The sequence below is a fragment of the Pogona vitticeps genome, chromosome 3, assembly GCF_051106095.1.
Source record: "Pogona vitticeps strain Pit_001003342236 chromosome 3, PviZW2.1, whole genome shotgun sequence".
Lineage (NCBI taxonomy): Eukaryota > Metazoa > Chordata > Lepidosauria > Squamata > Agamidae > Pogona > Pogona vitticeps.
In genome coordinates, this window is record NC_135785.1 from 265,649,778 (window position 1) to 265,669,081 (window position 19,304).

The following is a 19,304-nucleotide window of genomic DNA, read 5'->3' on the forward strand; positions in this document are numbered from 1 at the left end:
TCCTTCCTGTGTGTGTGTGTGTGTGTCTGTGTCTGTGTCTTCGTGTATTGGGGGTGGGGATGAAATGGGAACCTCTCCCCCTCTCCTATTCCTCCTCTTGGGTGCTGGGGCAGGGAGAACCCAGGTGGCCCCCGCAGACCTAAACACTTCAACCCAAACAAGACGCCTGAGCAACAAGTTAGCCAACAATGGTGGCCAGGCCAAGGGGAAGCTGGCAGGCCAGGGGAGCCTTTTGGATGGACCGTCCTTTGGTTGGGGCAGGAGCTGGCTCGCTGGGCAGCCCCAGGCCCTTGGCTGCAGAGCCAGAGCTTGGGGGCGCGATTCCCCAGTCCCCCACCTGGGCACCCCCACCCCCCACAAGGAAGGGAATGGGAAACCCATTCTGTGTATTATCTGAAAGAGTCCTCATCAGTCAGAATGGATTTGATGGCATACAGCCACCCTTAAGTTGGGGTGCAGCCTGGCTGAGGGAGGGGCCGGCTGGCCCTTCACTCCCTTCTGCTTTCTGCATCAGGAGCACACAATCCCCCCCCCCAACTTGCCCCTCATCTGATCAGCCTTCTGCTTGGAAAATGCCTTTGCCAAGGGCAACGGAGGGAGGGGGTTTTAGGTGTTGGGTTCTCTGCTGCCCTGGCTTTTGCCAGCCCTGTCCCACTCCATGGCCCCCCACCCTGCCCACCCCTCCACCCTCAAGCTAACAGGCTCACCTGATGGAGCCCAAAGGAACCCACCTGGCCTTTTTGAAGCTGGATTTGGGGGGGGGGGGCGCGTTGGATTTGGAAGGAAGCCTCTCTGTGGGGTTTATAGGATCAGCTTGGGAGTAGTCTTTCCCTGGCCTGGCCTCTCCTGTTCCCTCTCACCCTCCCTGCTTCTTGGTGCCACTGACTAGGGACCAAGACATTCAAATACGGCAATGGAAGGCCCTGAGCACCCCCCCCCTTTCCCTGTCCAAAGAGTTGCTTGTGGGAAGGGAGGGATTCAGGATTGGGACCCAGGTGTGCAGGGAAGTCAGGCTACCTCCACCATGCATTGGAGTTCCAGTAAAATACAGGCCCTGGAGGGAGGGAGGGAGGGAGGGAGAGGAGCCCCCCCCCCACTGCTTGGGACTTCTCCCCCCCCTTGCCTCACTACAGCAACCCACCACCCACCAGGCTGCCCCTCGAACACACAGCAAGGGTGAGGGAGCCAGCATTGGCCATCCCCCTTCCCGCCCCTCCTGTTTGTGTGCTGCATCCACTCTGGCTGCCCCCCCCTCGCCCCCGCCCCAGGCCTCCTGCCCGCCCAGCCCAAGGCGACAGAGGAGGGCAGCTGACTTTCGAGGGTCCCGAAAGGGCAAGACATGGTTCCTTCCTGAGGTGGTTGTGATTCCATTTGTACTCGGGATGGGATACTTTGGGGGGGGGGGTTGTTCCTGCCTTTTATGCTGAAATAACCTTGCCTGGTTTTAGATACTCTACATTAGGTCAATGGGACAGGCCACTGTTGATGCTCTGTCTCAGGCAGCAAAAAAGCATGGGCCGCCCCTATCCCAGGTGTTGGGATATAAGTTCGTTCCACTTGGAGGCTATTTCCGTGTGCCTCACTGCTTGTCAGGGAGCCCCCTGGCGGGGGGGGGGAGGCTCTGACACTTCCTGCAGCTTCTGAAGTGGGGCAAGGGCAGCCCCACAGAGAGTGCTTTGCAGTAGACTAATCCTGAGAAACTCCCTGGAAAAGACCCTGATGTTGGGGAAAGTGTGAAGGCAAGAGGAGAGAAGGGGCCGACAGAGGACGAGATGGACGGACAGGGTCATCGAAGCGACCAACATGAATTTGACCCAACTCCTGGAGGCCGTGGAAGACAGGAGGGGCCTGGCGTGCTCTGGTCCACGGGGTCACGAAGAGTTGGACACGACTAAACGACTAAACAACAACAAATTCTGCAAGCGATGCCAGCTGCCCAGGGCCGGGCTGCCCTTCTCTAAGAACGAGCCAAGGGGGTGGTGGCAGCTGTGCACCCAGGATGCCTCCGGGGTCTCCGGTGACCAAGGACAAGTTCAGGAGCATCCCCCCTTCCCCCCCCACACACACACAGAGGACAGAGAGGGCTCCTCCTGACGGCCGCAGGCGGTTTGTGTCGGAAGGAGCTGCCCGGGTGCCTGTCTTTTCAGCCCGGATGAGGCTTTGAACTGGCGAAGGCCCTGTGGATCTTCCTCTTCTGAGGAAGAGGGCTAGCAATCGAGGGTCCGGCTCAAGAGGCCTGTGCGGGGGGGGGGTTAATATATTACCCTGCATCGCTACGTGGTGAGAGGAGATGCATGCCCTGGGCTGGAAGCACTGGTCTCCCTGCCCCCCTGCCCCCCAGTGGGGCCTTTTCCCTGCGGGTGTAGGCCTTCTTCTTTCCTCCTCTCTCCCCCAGCTGGTCGCTTCCTTCTGCCCCACACCTGCCCTTTGGAAAAGGCATCCTTCTTCCTCACCCCTTCCTGCCCCTGTGCAGGTGAAAGAGGGGCCTCCCTGGCAGGACCTGGGGGTCTGGGAGCCAGCAGCCAGGCAGTGGGTCTTCCTCTCCCCCCCCCCCAGCTTGCCCCAGTGAGAAGGGAGGGCAGCCGACTCTTCAGACCGCGTCACTGGTACTCAACACCTGCTCTCAGGCTCGAAAGAAGAGGCACACCTCTCTCCTGTGGGGAAGGGCCAAACCCCGAACCGTTTATTCCCCCTTGGTCGGTGCGTTCCCCGGCAGACAGAGCCGGCCGGGGCCGCAGGCGCTAGGGGGGCCCCTTGGAGGCCTGGGGCCGGTCTGGGGGCCCCTGGCGACTCCCTTTGCTCTCCACCAAGAGCCCTGCGCTGGCCTTCCCCTTAGAAGCCTGCTTCTCCTGCTCTTCCGAACTGCTTCCGGCCGCCTGCGTTTCGGGCCGTCCTTGCACGGAGGGGAGAGGACTGTGCGAGGAGCTGGGCGCTTGCACCCCAGGCTCAGGGCTGCTGTCGGGCACGGCCGGCCTGAGCGAGACCTCGCACCGCCCCTTTCCTGGGCTGCCCAGGTGGAGTGAGACCACGTTGGGCCCCTCCAGGGCCCCCCTTGGACTGTGGCTGCTGCCTTCCTCGGCCCTGGTCCTCTTGCTGCTGCTGCTGCTGCTGCTGCTGCTGCTCTTTGGGGGCTTGGAGGCGGGCCCCTCCTGGCGAGGCGCCCAGGGGTCTGGCAGAGGGGCCCTGTTTTCCACGCCAGGGGGGATTGGAGACCCCCCAGCCGGACTCAGGCCTCTGCCTGCCAGGGGGAGGGAGAGCTGCCTTGACTGCCTCCCGTGGGCCACCTTCCACAGGGGCTCCTCGAAGTCCTGGTACATGTGCCGCAAGACCGCGAAGCCCCCCGGCAGGCTCTCCAGGTTGCTGAGCGTCCGGTCGCAATGCCTGGCTATTTCGCGACGGATTTCCGGGCTCCGGATGTACTTCACAATGTCCGCCACCACCCGGGGGTTCTTCAGCAGGTGCCCGATCTCCGCGTTCTCCTCGGCCAGCTGCTGCAAGGCCGGGTGGGTGGCCAGCACCTGCCGCAGCAGCCGGTCCTCCAGCTCCTCCTGAGCTTCAGAGTTGGAGAAGACCTTGCCGATGTCCACGAACAACCGGTGGAAGGTGTGCACGTCATCCAGCATGTCTCCAACGGCACTCATGTCTGCCTCCGTCGCCAGCGCGCTCCCCAGATGGAGGAGCTTCTTATAGATGGCCACCATCCGGGAGAGCCCGCTGGGACTCATCCAGGTGCTGAAATGTGGTGTCTCCTGAGCAAACTGCCTCAGCTCCGGGGAATCCGACAAGAACTGGGCCATCTCCTTGGTGCTGGCCAAGATGTCCCGGACGCTGGCTCTCTCCAAGGCCTGGGCGATCTGCCCCCGGCCCACCACCCTCTCTGACCCCTTGCTGGGCTTCAAGGTGTTCAAGCCGATAACGGTGGAGACAGCCAGGACGAAGGCGATGGCTAGCGGGCTGCAGTCACCGGAGATGGTGCTCTGGACGGTGGGGCTCTGCAGCACCTCGCTCATGAGCTCCGGGCAAGCCTGGAAGTGCGCCGGCACCTCGTTCAGCACCTCCAGCAAGGCCAGCAGATCCCGCCGGGAGCTGTCCAGCAGCACTTGGAGGCTGGAGGCCGTGCCGGGGGGAGCCTCGCAGCCACTGTCCAGAGGGGAGAGGGCCCTGCCGTCTGGCCCCATGGTGGGCGCTTGCAGGGAGGACTGGCCCCGAAGCGGTGGCTTCCTCACCACCAGGTAAACCGTGCGCCCTTCCTGGATGTCGTGCTGGAGAAGGGTGTCCTGGTCTTTCAGGATTTTCCCAGCAAAGATGAGCAGCACGTGGTCCTTGGCGGCCTTGAAGTAGGGCGCCACCTCCTCCTTGAGTTGCTCCACCAGGCTGTTCGCAGCCACCTGGAACTCCTGGATGTCTGCAGAGCCTTTCACGGTGACGGTGATGAGCCTGCTCTCGTGGCCATCGGTGGCCACCCCTGGGCCGGCTCTGGGGACACGGAGGCTTTGCTCATGACTCGCCTTCGGCCACGGTTCCATCTAGAGCAAGGAAGCAGGGAAGGGCCTCGTAGGTTTCCTGTTTGCCTCCACGGCAACCATGATTCATTTCCCCCGAGCTCTGCCGGATTCTTAGAGCACCACCACTGCCGGTAGATGTAGAAGGCAGGTTACCTGCTCTGTCCGGCTGCCTTGAGCACCGCAGCCCTTCCTCTTCAGGAATGGCCATGTTGGAGGCCTCCTAAATCCACTATGTCATCATGGCCATGACATCACAGTCCAGCCCTGACAGGCCCATGGGGCACCGTCCCCTCCCCTCCCCCCAACCCCCAGGGTGTTGCAAAGGCACTTGAGTAAAACTTTGCTCTCTCTCTCTCTCTCTCTCTCTCTCTCTCAAAACACAAAGAACCACCCTGGGTCCAGAAGGAAGGTGTGAAGCACACCCACATCTGACACCTTTGCCTACGTAGAGGAAGCCCTTCTGGCTCTCCATATTCAGTCCTCACAGTAATGTCTTGTGCACCGTACACGTTCCGTATGCGCCGGGACAATCAAGAACTGAGGCATGACCCTTTCCTTCAGGAAAGACCACGGGGGTTTCTCATTCTCACAGTCCATGATATCCCAGGCAGTCCCGCGCCAGGGCCCCATCCACCACGCAGAGGATCACGTTAGGCAGCAGATATTTGCAATATACAGTGGTGCCTCACTTGACGACAATAATCCGTTCCAGCAAAATCGCTGTAGAACGAAATCATTGTCAAGCGAAAGTAAAAAGCCCATTGAAAGGCATTGAAAATCGCTCAGTGTGTTCCAATGGGCGAAATACCTCAGCGTCCAGCGAAGATCCTCCATAGGGCGGCCATTTTCTGGTGCCTGTAATGCGAGGAATCCATCCTCAGCACAGTGGGGAGCCATTCTGAACAATGGGCGGCCATTTTGAAACCCGAAGATCAGCTATTTTCTGATCGTCATAAAGTGAAAAATTGGTTCCCGAAGCAGGGAACCGATCATCGTGAAGCGGATTTTCCCCATTCAATCATTGTTTTGCGATCGCAATAGCTTCTATAGTTACTGCACTACTTCGCATCTATAGTTACTGCACTACTTCGCATTCCCTTTCTTAGAGATTGGAATGTATATTGTTTTGTTTTCCATATCTGTTGGTATATTCTTGTAAGGATTTTGAAAGATTCAGTCTCTGTGGCTTGAAATAGTTCCATTGATATTCCATCTACCCTTGGTGATTTATTTCTTCCCAGTGCTTTCAAGCAGCTTTCACTTCAGTTTCTAGAACTGCAAGTTCCTCATCATAGGATTCGTCTTCAAAGGAACCTGTCATCCTTTTATCTCTTCTGTAAAGTTCTTCAGTAGGTTATATTCACCTTCTCTGTTCCCCTGTTTCAGCATCTTTAAATTAGATTATAATTTCTCTTTGATTTCTTGATCTTCTGGAAGGGATTGGTTGTTTTCCTTTTGTTTTGTTTTTCTTCTGTTTCTTTGAACTGCCCATTGTGATAGTTCTCTTTGTCTCTAGGTGATAGTCATTGAGAAGTTGTGTTCAGGATTATGACCCTATTTCTGTCACCTTTTACTTCTTGCCTGGCAAACGTTTAACAATTTAAATTATTTATTCCTGCATCTATCTATCTATCTATCTATCTATCTATCTATCTATCTATCTATCTATCTATCTATCTATCTATCTATCTATCTATCTATCTATCTATCTATCTATCTATCTATCTATCTATCTATCTATCTATCTATCTATCTATCTATCTATCTATCTATCTATCTATCTATCTATCTATCTATCTATCTATCTGTCTGTCTGTCTGTCTGTCTGTCTGTCTGTCTATCTATCTGTTTAAATAACCACGTTTTTAATTGGCTTTTGAAAATACCCAGCGAGGGTGCCAGCCGGATTTCAGTAGGGAAGGTGTTCCACAGCCAAGGGTCCCATTTCCTGAAGGTGGAAATTGTCTTACTATGGTCTGAGGGAGAAGGAAGCCCATGTCGAATGCTCTCCTATGCAAAGCAAGCTACGAAGATATCAGATTTGTGTCCTCCAGATTTGTGTCCTCCACCACCACTATGCCCCTCACCTTTGGAACCGTCTGCCCCCAGAGATCCGTCCGGCTCCCTTGCTGGGTGTTTTTAAGAGCAAACTTAAGAGCTGGCTCTTTAGGCAGGCTTTCCCTCCCGTCACCACTTGAATATTTTTCCCCATCTTGAACAATACTACTGTTGTTGTTGTTGTTGTTGTTGTTGTTGTTGTTGTTGTTGTTGTTGTTGTTGTTGTTGTTGTTGTTGTTGTTGTTGTTGTTGTTGTTGTTGTTGATATGTTTTTTATTATATCCATTATTTTTAGCCACCCAAAGTAGACTTTGGTCTAGATGGGTGGGGTATAAATTTAATAAATTAATTAATAAAATAGGACCAGCAAATGACCACTGAGGGCACCTCAAAATCTAGGTACCTCTTCTAAGAGACTGCCGCCTTGAAAAAAAGGACACGGGGGGGGGTCACAGCACAGGTTGTCCCTCCCTCAGGTCAGGCGATCCAGGCTGAGAGAGGAGACCCTCATTACCTGAACAATCCAGTGTTTCAAATTGGTTGACTCTTATGCATCATGGGTTGAATCCAGGTTGAAATAGCTGAATCGCAGGAACCCTCATGTCCCATTGACCTCAGTAGGGTCTAAGCAGATCTGACACAGGCTGGTTCCAGCCGAGTCTACGACCACACCAGTCCCTCTACCCGGCCCCGGCTTGTTCCCTGAACTGTAGGATCAGGGCTCTTCCTGGAACAGCCTCCTCCACCCGTCAACCTTCCTGGTTTCTCCGCCTTCGTCTTTTTCCCCCTCCCTCATGTGGCTATTTTGTCACCAACGTCAGGGGTCAGGGCAACAGGACCCTGCCCACAGCACGGCGTGCCAAGCACAAGCTCACCCACGGACCCACTAGCCAGGAGAGGGGCAGAAACCGGAACCCCGGGACCGGAACCAGGCCGCGGGAGTGGGAGCCCTGAGCCAGAGAAGGGAGCAGAAAGGCCGGGTCAGGAAGGCGGGAGTTCGGAGCAGGAATGGGAGCGGGCGCACCAGGGCTTCAGAGCAAGCAAGGAAGGACAGGAACACCAGAGGATGGCCAAAGAGGGATGTGGCGGAGGCAGCTTCTGGGAGGGAGAGTCCTTTCCGAAGTAGGCCTTTCCTCAGGGGGGACTCCCAGGGGCAGCTGCTGCCCCAGCAGGGCTTGATCCTGCAAACACTGGGGTTTGCCTGGGACCAAGCTGGCCCCGATCCTGCAGCTGCCAGGGCGGTGGTGCAGGGGAAGCCCTGCCGCTGCCCAGATCCTGACACACAGGGCCCTCTGACCTTGCCGGGTGTGCGCGTTTTGGTCAGTTCCCTGCCTAAAAGAGCCCATAGACTGGAACCAATCCCAACCTGTTATACCATTTAGTCTGAAGGGGGATGGGGAGGGGAGGGACCCCTGAGGACCAGTGGCTAGATCTGTGCCTCTGAGGATCGTGGCCCAGTTCCATGGGCTTCCCCAGATTCCCCGCTTCCCCACGACACCCTCGTTTGATGGGCTCCAAGCCTGGATACTGATGGCCCCCTCCTTGGAAAACGAAACTTTGAAGCACTCCTCGGGGGGGGGGTGATGGGTGACCAGCAGGAACAGCTTCAAGCCAGAGGCATCGAATCCTAACCGAGGGCAGCTTCTTGCTCCCTCCTTCACATCTTTCCTTCTGGCACCAAGGGGTAGCTCAGCCCCAGGCATAGGGCCGTTCTCTGCGTTGTTCTCCCACTCCTCCGCCCAGAATGTAAAAGGGGCTTCCAGTCGTTTGGCTTGATCTCCATAGGAGGAGGATCAAGGAACTGACAGGAGAGAATGGGGTTTCGAAGGGACAGAGAGCCCACTTGCCCCCTCATGACTGGAATGACCTGCTCAGGTAACTGCTGTCTTGCTTCCCCCAAGTTGGCCATGACGCAGGGTGGGGTGGGTGCCAATTGAAAGGAAGGGAGCTTTGACAAAGATGAAGCCTGTTTGGAAAGTGGCAAAGAGGGAGACCCCATAATATCCCTGCCTCCCAGGTTCATAAGTAATGCTTCTGTTGCCATCTCAAATGGGATGGTCGTCCTCCCCTGAGAAAGGACCTGCCTGCCTGGCTGGACTGCGGGAGGAAGCCACAGAGCGAGCTACCTGGCAGCGGTGGCAGCGGCGGGATCAGGGCCCTGCCCAGCATCTCGCCGGCACAGGGAGGGGCAGAGCAGAGAAGGGAGGCAGGCACAAAGTCTCTGCCCTTCATTCGAGGGAACGGACACGAAATGAGCCAATCTCCAAAGCTGACGGTCAGGAGGCGCTCCTGACACAGAGAAGCAGCAGCAGCTCGCTCACTCCACCCGCCCCCCTTCACTCTTTGGTGAAAATCATCCCCAAAACTGCCCGTGGTTACCCCAGGGTCTCAAAACCCACAGACAGGTGGGAGAGGAAAAGGATGCTCTCCCCTAGAGTCCAGGAGGAGACCAAGGCTGCAATCCAACAGGGGAAAAGCTCGCAGGCTTTTAGCCAAAAGCCAAAGGAGGTGGGCTCCTTACCCCTCCCCACTTCCTTTGGTTAGAGGCCAAGGGAAGGACATGGAGCCCTGCACTCTTGCCCCTGAAAGGAAGACCGAGGCAGTGCCAAGGACCCACCCAGGAGGAGGGGGACGCAGAAGTCCCCTCCCTCCCTCCCTCCTGGTATCCAGGCAGTGGTTGGAGCTTGGGGTGGTCTGCTATGCAGGGCATCTGAGGGCTCAAAGCAGAGGCCTTCCTGGCTTGAGTAAAGGAGCACTGAGGCCTCGATAATATCCACCATGCTGACTTTAGTGTGTCAGGTGACCCTACAAGAGGCAAAGGTAAATCTGTGGCTAGGAAGCCCGAGAGTTTGTTAGCTTTTCAACAGCAGCCGCGATATCTCCGTCTGTGTCAATTAACGCCTGCAAATTCTGCTCTGGGTCGTGGTGGCCCATGGCCTGGAGCTGCTCCAGCTGCGCCTGGTAGAGGACAGCCGGGCTCTGCTGCTCCATGGCTTCGTCGTCGTCTCCTTCGGTGTCTCCCTCGTCTGCTTGGGACCTGTCGCTCTCCAGCTCCAAGCTCTCGTTGGCCGAGAGGAGGCTCTCTGTCTCCGAGGACAAGCTGTTGTCGCCCTCGTCCGAGTCTTCCATGCTCTCGGGCTCCACGTCTGGGTCGGTCAAGGCCTGGAGGAAATCAGGCACCTCCCGGGTCAGTGTCAGAAGGCTCGTCTGCATCTGGAGAAGAGCCTGGACAGCCCGTGGGTTGGTCAGCAGCGCGGCGGCCTCTGACTTTGCCAACGGCGGGGGGAGTTGCGGCTCCCACCTGTGTGGCGGAGGAGCCCCATTGCTTGTGGGGAAGGTTTGGTGGCTGAGGAAGGTCTGTGTGGGGCCCTCGGGCTCGGCAAGCGCGCTCGTCATGTTCTGCATGAACTCCAGGTTGTCCGTCAGCTGATGGATCATGTTCTGGATGCTTTCAGACTTGCTCAGTCCCGGCCGAACTCCGGGAGCCAAAGCAAGCAGGATATATCCGGGCTGCCCCGGAGCGTTGCTGGGGTCGTTCCCTTCGGTGGCGTTGTTGAGGCTGTCCCCACTGCTGTTGGGCTGGGGGGCCCACGGGTTCGGCAAGGGCTCTCTGTTTTCCACCTGGGCCAGGGGCCTGATCCCCCCTGAAGAAGGGGGCTTGCTCTCCGAGGGGGCAAACGGGTCCCCCTGGAACTGGGCCTGCACGGCGTTCAGCATAGGGGCCTCGATGTCGTGGTAGAGCTGCTGCAAGGCGCTGTACCCCCCAGGGATGCTCTCCAGGTTGCTCAGGGCCCGGTCGTGGTTGCGGATGATCTCGTCCATCACGGCCGGGCTGGTGGCCACGTCGATCATTTCCCTCAGGAACTCCGAGTTGTTGAGGATGTGGCTGATCTCGGGGTTCTGCTCCGCCAGCTGCTGCATCTGGGGGACAGACATGATCAGCTGCCTCACCTGCTCTGTGTCGCCAAACAGGTTCTGCACCAAGGGGTGCTGCATCACGTCGCTGATCAGCTCCTGCCGGGTCACGTCCTGCTCCTGGCCCTCGCTCACGAGGTCGGACACGTCCGTGGCGTTCAGGCCCAGGACGCTCATGCCCGTGACGCCGACGAGGAAACCCAGGAGGAGGGGGTTGTCGTTCAAGGTGGAGGCGTCCAGCTTCAGAGAGACCGTCTGGAGCAGGAGGTTCTCCAGAGTCTGGGCCACGAGCTCGTGGCAGGAGGCCACCATTTCCTCGGGCTGGCCATTCCACTCGGCCAGGTCCAAGCCGTGCAGCCCGTCTGCCGTCGGCACAGGCAGGAACGTGGCGGGGCCGCACCCCCTTGGGGCGGGGTTCCCCGGAGTTCTCCTTGGGGACTTGATGAAGAGGTGGACTTTGGAACCATCGCCCACCTTATGCTGCGCCAGCGTGTCCTGGTCTTTCAGGATCTCCCCAGCAAAGATGAGCGACAGCTGCTCCGGCGGGGTCTGGAAGCGCTCCGAGATCAGCCTCTTGAAGTCCTGGACCACGGTGCTCTCGGCCACCTCAAAGCGTTCCTTGCGCTTGAGGGTCTTCACGATGACTCTGACGACCCGAAAGGCGGGGGCCACCGCCCTGGGGGGCTTCTTGCTCTCGGACATGGCTGCCCAGAGCCGGCCTGCTGCGATGGGCCCTGGGGACAGGAGAGGAGGAGGCGGCGAGTGCAAATCCTCTTTCCTGGGTGGGCGGCGGTGGTGCTCGCCAGGCGGGAAGGGGCCAGTGCTCTGTCCCTGCTGCCCCCCGTCGTCTCCACCCTAGCCAAGGCCAGAGCGTACATACCAGCGAGATGTTGCCCTTCTCTTGCGCTTGCTCACAGCCCGGCTGGATCCCTCATTTTCCTCTTCTCCCCCCCCCTCCTCCAGGCAGCTGCCCCCCCTGGGCTCTTCCTCCCGGTGGGCCCAGCTGGACTATGACCTCACGGCTGAGCTCACAGAGCAAGGAGAGCCAGACCCCAGGCAGGCAGGCAGGCAGGCAGGCAGGCCGGCTGCTGCCCAGCCCTCCCCACAGCCATTGGCACCCACCCTCCTCCACCCACTGCCCCTTGCGGAAGGCCCTGCCATGCGCCGGGCAGGTCCCTGGGGGAGAGCTCCCCCCCCTCCCCGTGAGGGTGTGCCTTTGGCATCCTTTGGCTCTGGGCCGAGCGGAAGGTTGCAGAGATCACCCGTCACGAGTGTTTCCAGCAGATGTTTGTCCCTGAGAAACCCAACTGGCAAAGACCACCCGGGCAGCCCCCAGAATGGCGGCAGTGGGTGAGCCAAGGAGGAGGCGGGGTGGGGAGATGCAGCCCTCCCTGCCGTGACCATCAGATGTTTTCAGCTGCTAAACACGTTTATTCATAATATTTTTACTGTGCCTCTCTGCCAACTTACACCATTCAAAGGCCATATTTAAAGCAAAAAACAGTATACAAATATTTAAAAGGATCAAACAAATTTTACACTGAAAAAAAGTAAACAAAAACACTACCAAAAACACATTCAAAGCAATAATGCATAACAATCAATGTAAAAAACCACGCACAGGTAGCTAGTTACTGAGGGAAAGCTTGCATGAACAGGAAGTCCTCTCCTGACGATCTTTTTGGCCAGGCTGGATCATCATGGGAGATGCAGTCCTCGAGACAGCTTGGGTCCAGGCCGTTTAGGGCTTTATAGGTTGGACCCAGAACTTTGAATTGTGGCTGGAAATAGATCAGCAATGAAAGGAGCTGCTGTAACAGGTGTGTGTGTTGCGGGGGGGGGGGTGTTATGTGATCCCTGTAACCAGCACCAGTCAGCAATCCAGCTGCCCCATTTTGGACCCATTGACATTTTCAAGCACATTTCAAAGCAAGCCCCCCATGGACCACTTTATAGTAATCATTACCATCTCCACGCAAGAAATGGAGGTTGTTCATGATTTTGTATACCTTGGCTCAATGATCTTGTCTTGTTCTTGCTTATGAAATGCATGCGGGACTTCCTGTTCGCCGATGATGCAGCCATTGTTGCCCACTCTGCTGAAGACCTCCAACAACTCATGAATCGTTTCAGCAAGGCCTGCCAAGACTAACAATCAGCCTGAAGAAAACACAAGTCATGGGCCAGGGTGTGGACTCACCTCCCTCTATTACCATCACCACACAGGAAATGGAGGTTGTTCATGACTTTGTGTACCTTGGCTCAACGATCTCTGACACTCTGTCTCTCTAGATGTCGAGCTGGATAAACGCATTGGCAAAGTAGTTACCATGTTCTCTAGACTCACGAAGAGAGTATGGCTTAATAAGAAGCTGACGACATAGACCAAGATCAAAGTCTATACAGCCTGTGTCCTGAGCACACTCCTGTCCTGCAGCGAGTCCTGGAGCCTTTGTGCACGGCAGGAGAGGAAGCTGAACACGTTCCATAGGCGTTGCCTCCGACGGATTTTTGGTATCACCTGGCAGGACAAAGTCCCAAACAGAGTAGTCCTAGAACGAGCTGGGATTTTTAGCATGAATACATTACTGAAACAGTGGCGTCTACGTTGGCTCAGGCATGTCATGAGAATGGCTGATGATTGGGGGCCGTCCTGAAAGCAGCAAAAACAGGGAGTTGGACAGGGGACAGATTGGATTTGTCTTCAGTGTGGAAGGGATGGTCTCTCTCGAATCAGCCTCCTCAGCCACACTAGACGCTGTTCCAAGTCCTCCATACAGAGCACGTTCCCATAGTCTCTCAAGACTGAAGGATGCCTAATGAATCAAAGCAAGCCCCCCATGGACCACTTTATAGTAATCCCCACATAGAGGGCATTACAGTAATCCAGCTGGGACGTGACTAAGGCATGGGTCACTGTGGCCAGATCAGAATGGATCTCTCCAGGAATGGATGCAGCCGGCAGAACACTTTCCAAAGACAGCCCCACGTAGATAGAGTGTGTTGCGGTAATCCAGCCAGGATGTCACCCTGGCCAGATCAGGCCTCTCAATAAACAGGTGCAGCTGGCACACTAGTTTTAGCTGTTCAAAGGCACTCTTGGGCGCTGCCGAAACTTGGACATCCAGGCTCAGAGATCAATCTGGGAGCACCCCGAAACTGTGGACCTGTGTTTTTTTGGGGGGGAGTGTAACCCCCGTCTACAACAGGCAGCATCCCACTTGTTGGATCTGCACTTTGACTGACCAGGAGCCTCTCTGTCTTGTGTGCATTAAGTTTCAGTTCATTCACCCCCGTCCATGACTGACATCAGGCACTGATCTGGAACCGAGACAGCTTCCTCGGATTAAGAGGGCAAGGGGGGAGAGCGAGAGCTGCATTCGGGTCATCTGCATTCGGGTGACACTGAACTCCAAAACCGCAGGCAGCCTCTCTCAGCGGCTTCATGCAGATGCTGAATAGCATAAGGGACAGAAGAGAACTTGGAGGGGCTCCCCAGTCAAGCAGGAGCCCCCCAGCACCACCTAGAAAGGACTGGGGCGACCACAAAACAGGGCCTCCAAGACCTACCTCAGAGATAAGGCCAAGGGGGTTAGCGCGGTGGATGGTGCTGAAAGCCGCCGAGAGGCCCGGCAGAAGCAACAGGGACACCCTCCCCCTGACTGTGACATGGTGTGTCGGTCATCTGCCCAGGGGCTGCTTCTTGGGGCTGCCACATAGAAAGGGCAAAGCCCCCACCCCCACCCCCAGTCCAAGGAGCAAGCACAGCTTCAGGGAGCTTCCTTCCTTCCTGCCGGCCCGCTGCCTCTTGCTGCTTTGATGCTGCAGCCGACCTTTCAGGACCACCGGGAGGAGGGGGCTCTGGGGGACACAGCGCAGAGGAGAGGCTGGGACTGGCAGGAAAATTGGGGGGGCAAGGTAGCTTCTCTCCACCAAAATCCCCATCTCCGGTATCCCACAAAACCCTGATCCGTGTGACGACGTGTGTGCCCCTCCCAACCCCTGCCACTGCCATCTGACACAGGTGTGGTGGCTCCACATTTTGGGAGGGGGAGTCAAGCACAGAGTCCTTGGGGGGGCACCTGCCAGGACAGACCTCTGCCCCCCTCCCCGCGGCTGGTCTGCCTTCGGCACAAAGGCCCAGATTGTGGAGGCCAAGCCCCTGCTTCCCATCCGCCTTCCAGTTTTGGGGGTGGGCAGGAGGGGAGGCAGAAGCCGGCCGGCCAGAGGGCGCATCATTGTCGAGGAGGGGAGTGTGGCCGTGGGCGTTGGCAGGCACCAGGCCGTGCCAACCAGGGCCAAGGTGGTCGCCTTCTTCTTCTTCTTCAGAGAGGCCTTTGGCATTGAAGAAGAACTGCTGCTGGGCTGGGATGCTGCGCACCGGCTTGTTTCTTCCATTTTTATTTTTAAAAACATGTCTGTTTGTTTGTATACATTTGCAATAAATTGGCCTTCACAAATGCAGAGCTGGGGAAAGTTTCCTCTCCAACGGGCAGCTCCCAGAACCGCTTCAGCCGCCCCGCAGAAGACTTTCCCCCCAACTCTGCTTGAATGCCGCTACGGTGCGTGGCCCCTCGTGCCCATTTTTGTCTTCAGAGGTGGCACCTGCGTGACAAAATGTGGACTGGCAGGACACGTGGGAAGAGTTTGCTCCTTGGGGCTAAGGCTGGGGGGGGGGAGAGGAGGGAGCCGTCCACTGACGCAGCCGGGCACCTGGGGCAAATCTTGCGGATGGTGGGCAGCTGAGGGCCACAGGGAGAGGCCAGGAAGGGGCTGGTGGGACACCCGCCTTCCTCCTTCCGCCACCAGGCCCCCGCCTCCCCCTCCCCCCCAAAGGTGGCCATCACAGCAACGAGGTGAGCTTTTGGCACCCCTGAGTTCTTTCAGTCCAAGATCTCCCTCGGAGGAAGGAGCCGGCGTGGACAAAGAGAGGCAGGCAGGACGCCAAGGGTGGGTTTGCATTTCCTTTATAAAGCTGGAGCCGCGATTCAGGTCCACAGGTGACAGGCGTGCCAGCAGTGCCCCCCCTCCCAGCAGAGCCCCCTGCTTCACCCAGGGGGTCGCTGGGGCTGCCTTGTGCAAGCCCGCCCATCCAGCCAAGTCAGCGAGGGGGGGGGGCTCCTCCATCACTGCCGGTGGCTCCCAGGGTTTCTGGCGGAGCGGAGGGGGGCAACCAAAAGACACCCCCACCCCTCGCCCCAAGAAGAGCAAGGGGCGGGGGGCCCTTACTCCGTAGCAGCGGATCCTCCTTGGCAGGGAGGCTCTCGGGGCCCCGGGGTCCCCCCAGCGGAGTTCCCCAGCCCCCTCAGGCGCAGCATAAACCAGGGGATGAGGACAGGGGCCTCGGCGGCCAGCCCCTGCAGGCCCTGCTCCATCTGCACCCAGGCCTGGATGGCCCGGGGGTTGGCGAGGGCGGCCACCATCTCGGGGCTCTGCATCTGCTCGGAGAAGTGCAGCACCTGCCGGCGGACATGCTCGGGCTGGGCGGCCAGAGCCCCGTCCGAGTCCAGGAGCGCATTCTGCATGAGGGAGAACATCATGCGCTTGGTGTAGGCGTTGCAGAGGTTGACGATCAGCATGGGGATCTCGGCCGCTTCCGGAGCCTGGAGCCCCCCCGCGTTGAAGAGCTCTGTCCCCGGGGCGGGCGCGAGGTCGAGGGCGGACGAGCTTTTGCCAAGAGGACCGGCGAGAGTGTGGAAGGGCCGCCCCTCGTCGTCTCGGCCGTGGGTCCAAATGCTGGTGGAGCTGGGGGTGAGGGGGAGGGCCCCCCTGCCCTCTTGGGTTTCCATGGGGAGGCCTTGGCTGCTCAGGCCAGGGGGCTCCGGGCACGGGCTCCTCGCCAGGGTGGCGAACGGGCTGGAGGGGCCCAAAAGGTCCTGGCCCGCCGGCTCCTGAGCGTCGCTGCTGCTCAGTTGACTCAAAGGGTTGTCCCCGCCGGGGATGTTGCTCTGGAGGCTGATCAAGGACTGGTCGCAGCCCTTCGGCTCCGGCGCCGCCATCTCCGGGTTCTTGGCGAGCTCCATGATCTCCCTCATTTTGTCTAGGATCACCCTCATGATGCCCATGTGGTTCAGGAGCTGGCTGAGGGCGGGGACCTGCTGGGCCAGCCGCTGGACCTCCGGGTTGGCCAGGATCACCCGCCGGACCTTCTGGAGGATCCTCTCCGAGGCGGGCCCCAGCGGCCGCTCGGCACTGGAGGGGCTCCTTTCTTGGGGGGCCCACAAGCCCCGGCTAGTCCTTGGGGAGGCCAGGCTGCCCTCGGACGCGGCGGGGGCACCGGCCGCTTCCCCGGGCCCGTAGGGAGGCCGGGGCGGCTGCTCCTCCTCCTCCTCTCTCTTCAGGGACCGGATCATCAGGTGGACGGTCGTCCCGTCGCCGACGCCGCACTGCCGGAGGGTGTCCGGCTCCTTCAGGATCCGGCCGAAGAACACCAGGACCAGCTGGTGGGGCTCGCAGTGGAAGCGCTTGGAAATCTCCTCTTTGAGCTGGAGGATCGTGCTGGCCTCGGGCAGCACAAACTGGGCACACCCGGTGGGAGACTTGGCCGTGACGCGGATGAAGCTGGGGCTGGAGGCGACGAGGGCTGGAGGGGCCAGCGGGGGGGCCTCCTGGTCGTGGCCCATCACTTCCTCCATGGCGGGCCCTTCGGGAAGACCCTTCAGGGCAGCGCGGGCCCGGCCGGGCCTGACAGGGCAGAGACGGTGGAGGAGGTGGTGGAGGAGGAGGAGGTGGGCGCGGCGAAGGGAAAGAGGTTGGGGGTCACGTCTGTCGGGTCCAGGTTCTTCTCTACCACTGCAGCGTCGGGCCTTTGGGAGAGCCGCCCCCCACGCCCATGCTGGAGTGAAGGGATGGCAGAAGTGCAGGTCGGAGCCCCTTCTTCCCCCTTTCCTTTCCTGTCTTCCCTCCCTCCCTCCCTCCCTCCCTCCCGCTTTTCCCTTTCTGGGCCTGGGCGATGCGCTTCCCAGGGCAAAACCTGGGCAGAGTGGGTGTCACTGTGACGTCACCAGAGATGTCACTGCCAGCAGCACAGTGGGCAGAACTCTGTGTGTGTGTGTGTGTGTGTGTGTGTGTGTGTGTGTGTGTGTGTGTGTGTGTGTGTGTGTGTGTGTGTGTGTGTGTGTGTGTGAGAGAGAGAGAGAGAGAGAGAGAGAGAGAGAGAGAGAGAGAGAATTGTAATTTAGCACACTAGAAGGACAAGACGTTGAAACTGGAGCAGAAGGCAGTACTAAGCTTTGGGGCTGCTCTAAATGGTGTGATTGAAGGGGTACCCCACACAGATGTCCCAGTCAGTCAGCTGATGCTCATGGGATGTAGTGGTGGAGGCAGCGATGTGCTGTTAAGTTGCTTCTGGCTTATGCTGACTCTATGAACGAGTAACCTGCAAAATGCCCTAGCATTAATTGTCTAGCTCTTGCAAACTCAAGGCTGTGACTTGCTTTAGGGAGTCAGCTCATCCTGAAGGAGTCAAATCAGCATATCTATCTATCTATCTATCTATCTATCTATCTATCTATCTATCTATCTATCTATCTATCTATCTATCTATCTGTCTGTCTGTCTGTCTGTCTGTCTGTCTGTCTGTCTGTCTGTCTGTCTGTCTGTCTGTCTGTCTAAATAACTCAGCCTAACTGCTAAATTATAGAAGCAACCCATCTTGCTTCTATAATTTGCTTCGCTACATGAATGTGTAAACCTATTGTGTCAGGGTTTCTGCTTAGCGGAGAAGAAGAGACAAAGGAGGGAGGCTGCCTGAATTGCTTTTACTTGCAACTCACTAGTCTAACTGGCCACATGTCCTTGGTGAGTGGTAAGAGACCAGGGAATCTAACCTCAGGGAACTGGGAGGGACGAGCTCAAACAGCTGCAAACCCTCCTTCTTCTCCTCCTTCTCTCCCCCCCCCCGGCATCCCTTGCCTCCCTCTTCATACAAAAGTATACAATATTCTGCAATGAGTGCAGCCTGCTCTTCTCCGCATGTTTGGCGGGTGAGGTTGCATCTATTATCTTTGCTTCGTTTCAGCTGAAAATAAATATATATATAGGACCTGCTTGTCCCTGGTTAATTGAACATTGTATATCAGAGACAGGTTAATGCCCAGAAATAAGTTCTGGCCCCGTTCAGTCTTGGTCGCGGCCTTCCTCTTTTCCTGCTCGCTCCCACTTCCCCCAGCATCACTGTCTTTTCCAGCGAACCTGGCTTTGGATGGCTGTGCCCTCTGACCCGCTTGGAGGGTGAGCCCCTGCACCCCACAGCTGCTGCCCACCAGGTGATTGTATGAAGCTTGGAAGCAATGGGGGGCCCGATCCAGAGTCTGGTCCTAGGCAGGGAGTGGGGACTGCCCCTGGAGGTGGAGGTTTGATAGCGACCCCCACCTACCCAGAGGGTTGGTAACTGGCGAGCACTCCCGCCACACGCACTGGCACAAAGACACCTCCGGTCCCCTTTCTCCCCCTCGGCATCTGTGTCCCGCCTGGTGGTGATGGCGCCTCTCCTTCCCCGGACGCAAGAGATGGAGGCCTCCAGGGCAGGCAGCCGCCCAGCGTGCAAAGGGATGTGGCCACAAGCCCCCCCTCCCCAGTCCACCCTTCTCCCCACCCATGGTTCCTCCCTGTGGCAGAAGGAGACCCCTCTGGCTGGCAGATCCCCCCCCACTCCGGCAAAACCTCCCCCCCAACTGCCGCCCTTCTGCCTTCCATGGGCTTGGAAGAGAAGGCCGGCAGCATTTGACCTTCCTCCTGCTTTGGGGAGCAGGCAGGGGCCCCAATTCGTGTGGGGAACCCTATAGGCGCAGAGCTGCCCCTTGGCTTCAGGTCTTCCACCCCACA

At 58.0% G+C, this 19,304-nt stretch overlaps 2 protein-coding genes across 2 annotated transcripts; both read right to left on the bottom strand.

Annotated features, from left to right (window-relative positions):
- Positions 1-9,363: 9,363 nt before the first annotated feature.
- LOC110078148 (ubiquilin-1) lies at positions 9,364-11,180 on the bottom strand. Its single transcript, XM_020791941.3, has one exon. It carries the CDS (start codon positions 11,178-11,180, stop codon positions 9,396-9,398), a length of 1,785 nt encoding a protein of 594 aa, XP_020647600.3. The 3' UTR covers positions 9,364-9,395.
- Positions 11,181-15,277: 4,097 nt separating this feature from the next.
- On the bottom strand, positions 15,278-17,386 carry LOC110078151 (ubiquilin-1-like). The gene has a single exon (XM_020791944.3). It carries the CDS (start codon positions 17,111-17,113, stop codon positions 15,704-15,706), a length of 1,410 nt encoding a protein of 469 aa, XP_020647603.3. The 5' UTR covers positions 17,114-17,386; the 3' UTR covers positions 15,278-15,703.
- Between the last annotated feature and the right edge of the window lie 1,918 nt (positions 17,387-19,304).

What these genes read in the sequence shown, in the direction of transcription:
- LOC110078151 (XM_020791944.3), bottom strand. Translation starts at nt 17,113, where the DNA reads ATGGAGGAAGTGATGGGCCACGACCAGGAGGCCCCCCCGCTGGCCCCT.
- LOC110078148 (XM_020791941.3), bottom strand. Translation starts at nt 11,180, where the DNA reads ATGTCCGAGAGCAAGAAGCCCCCCAGGGCGGTGGCCCCCGCCTTTCGG.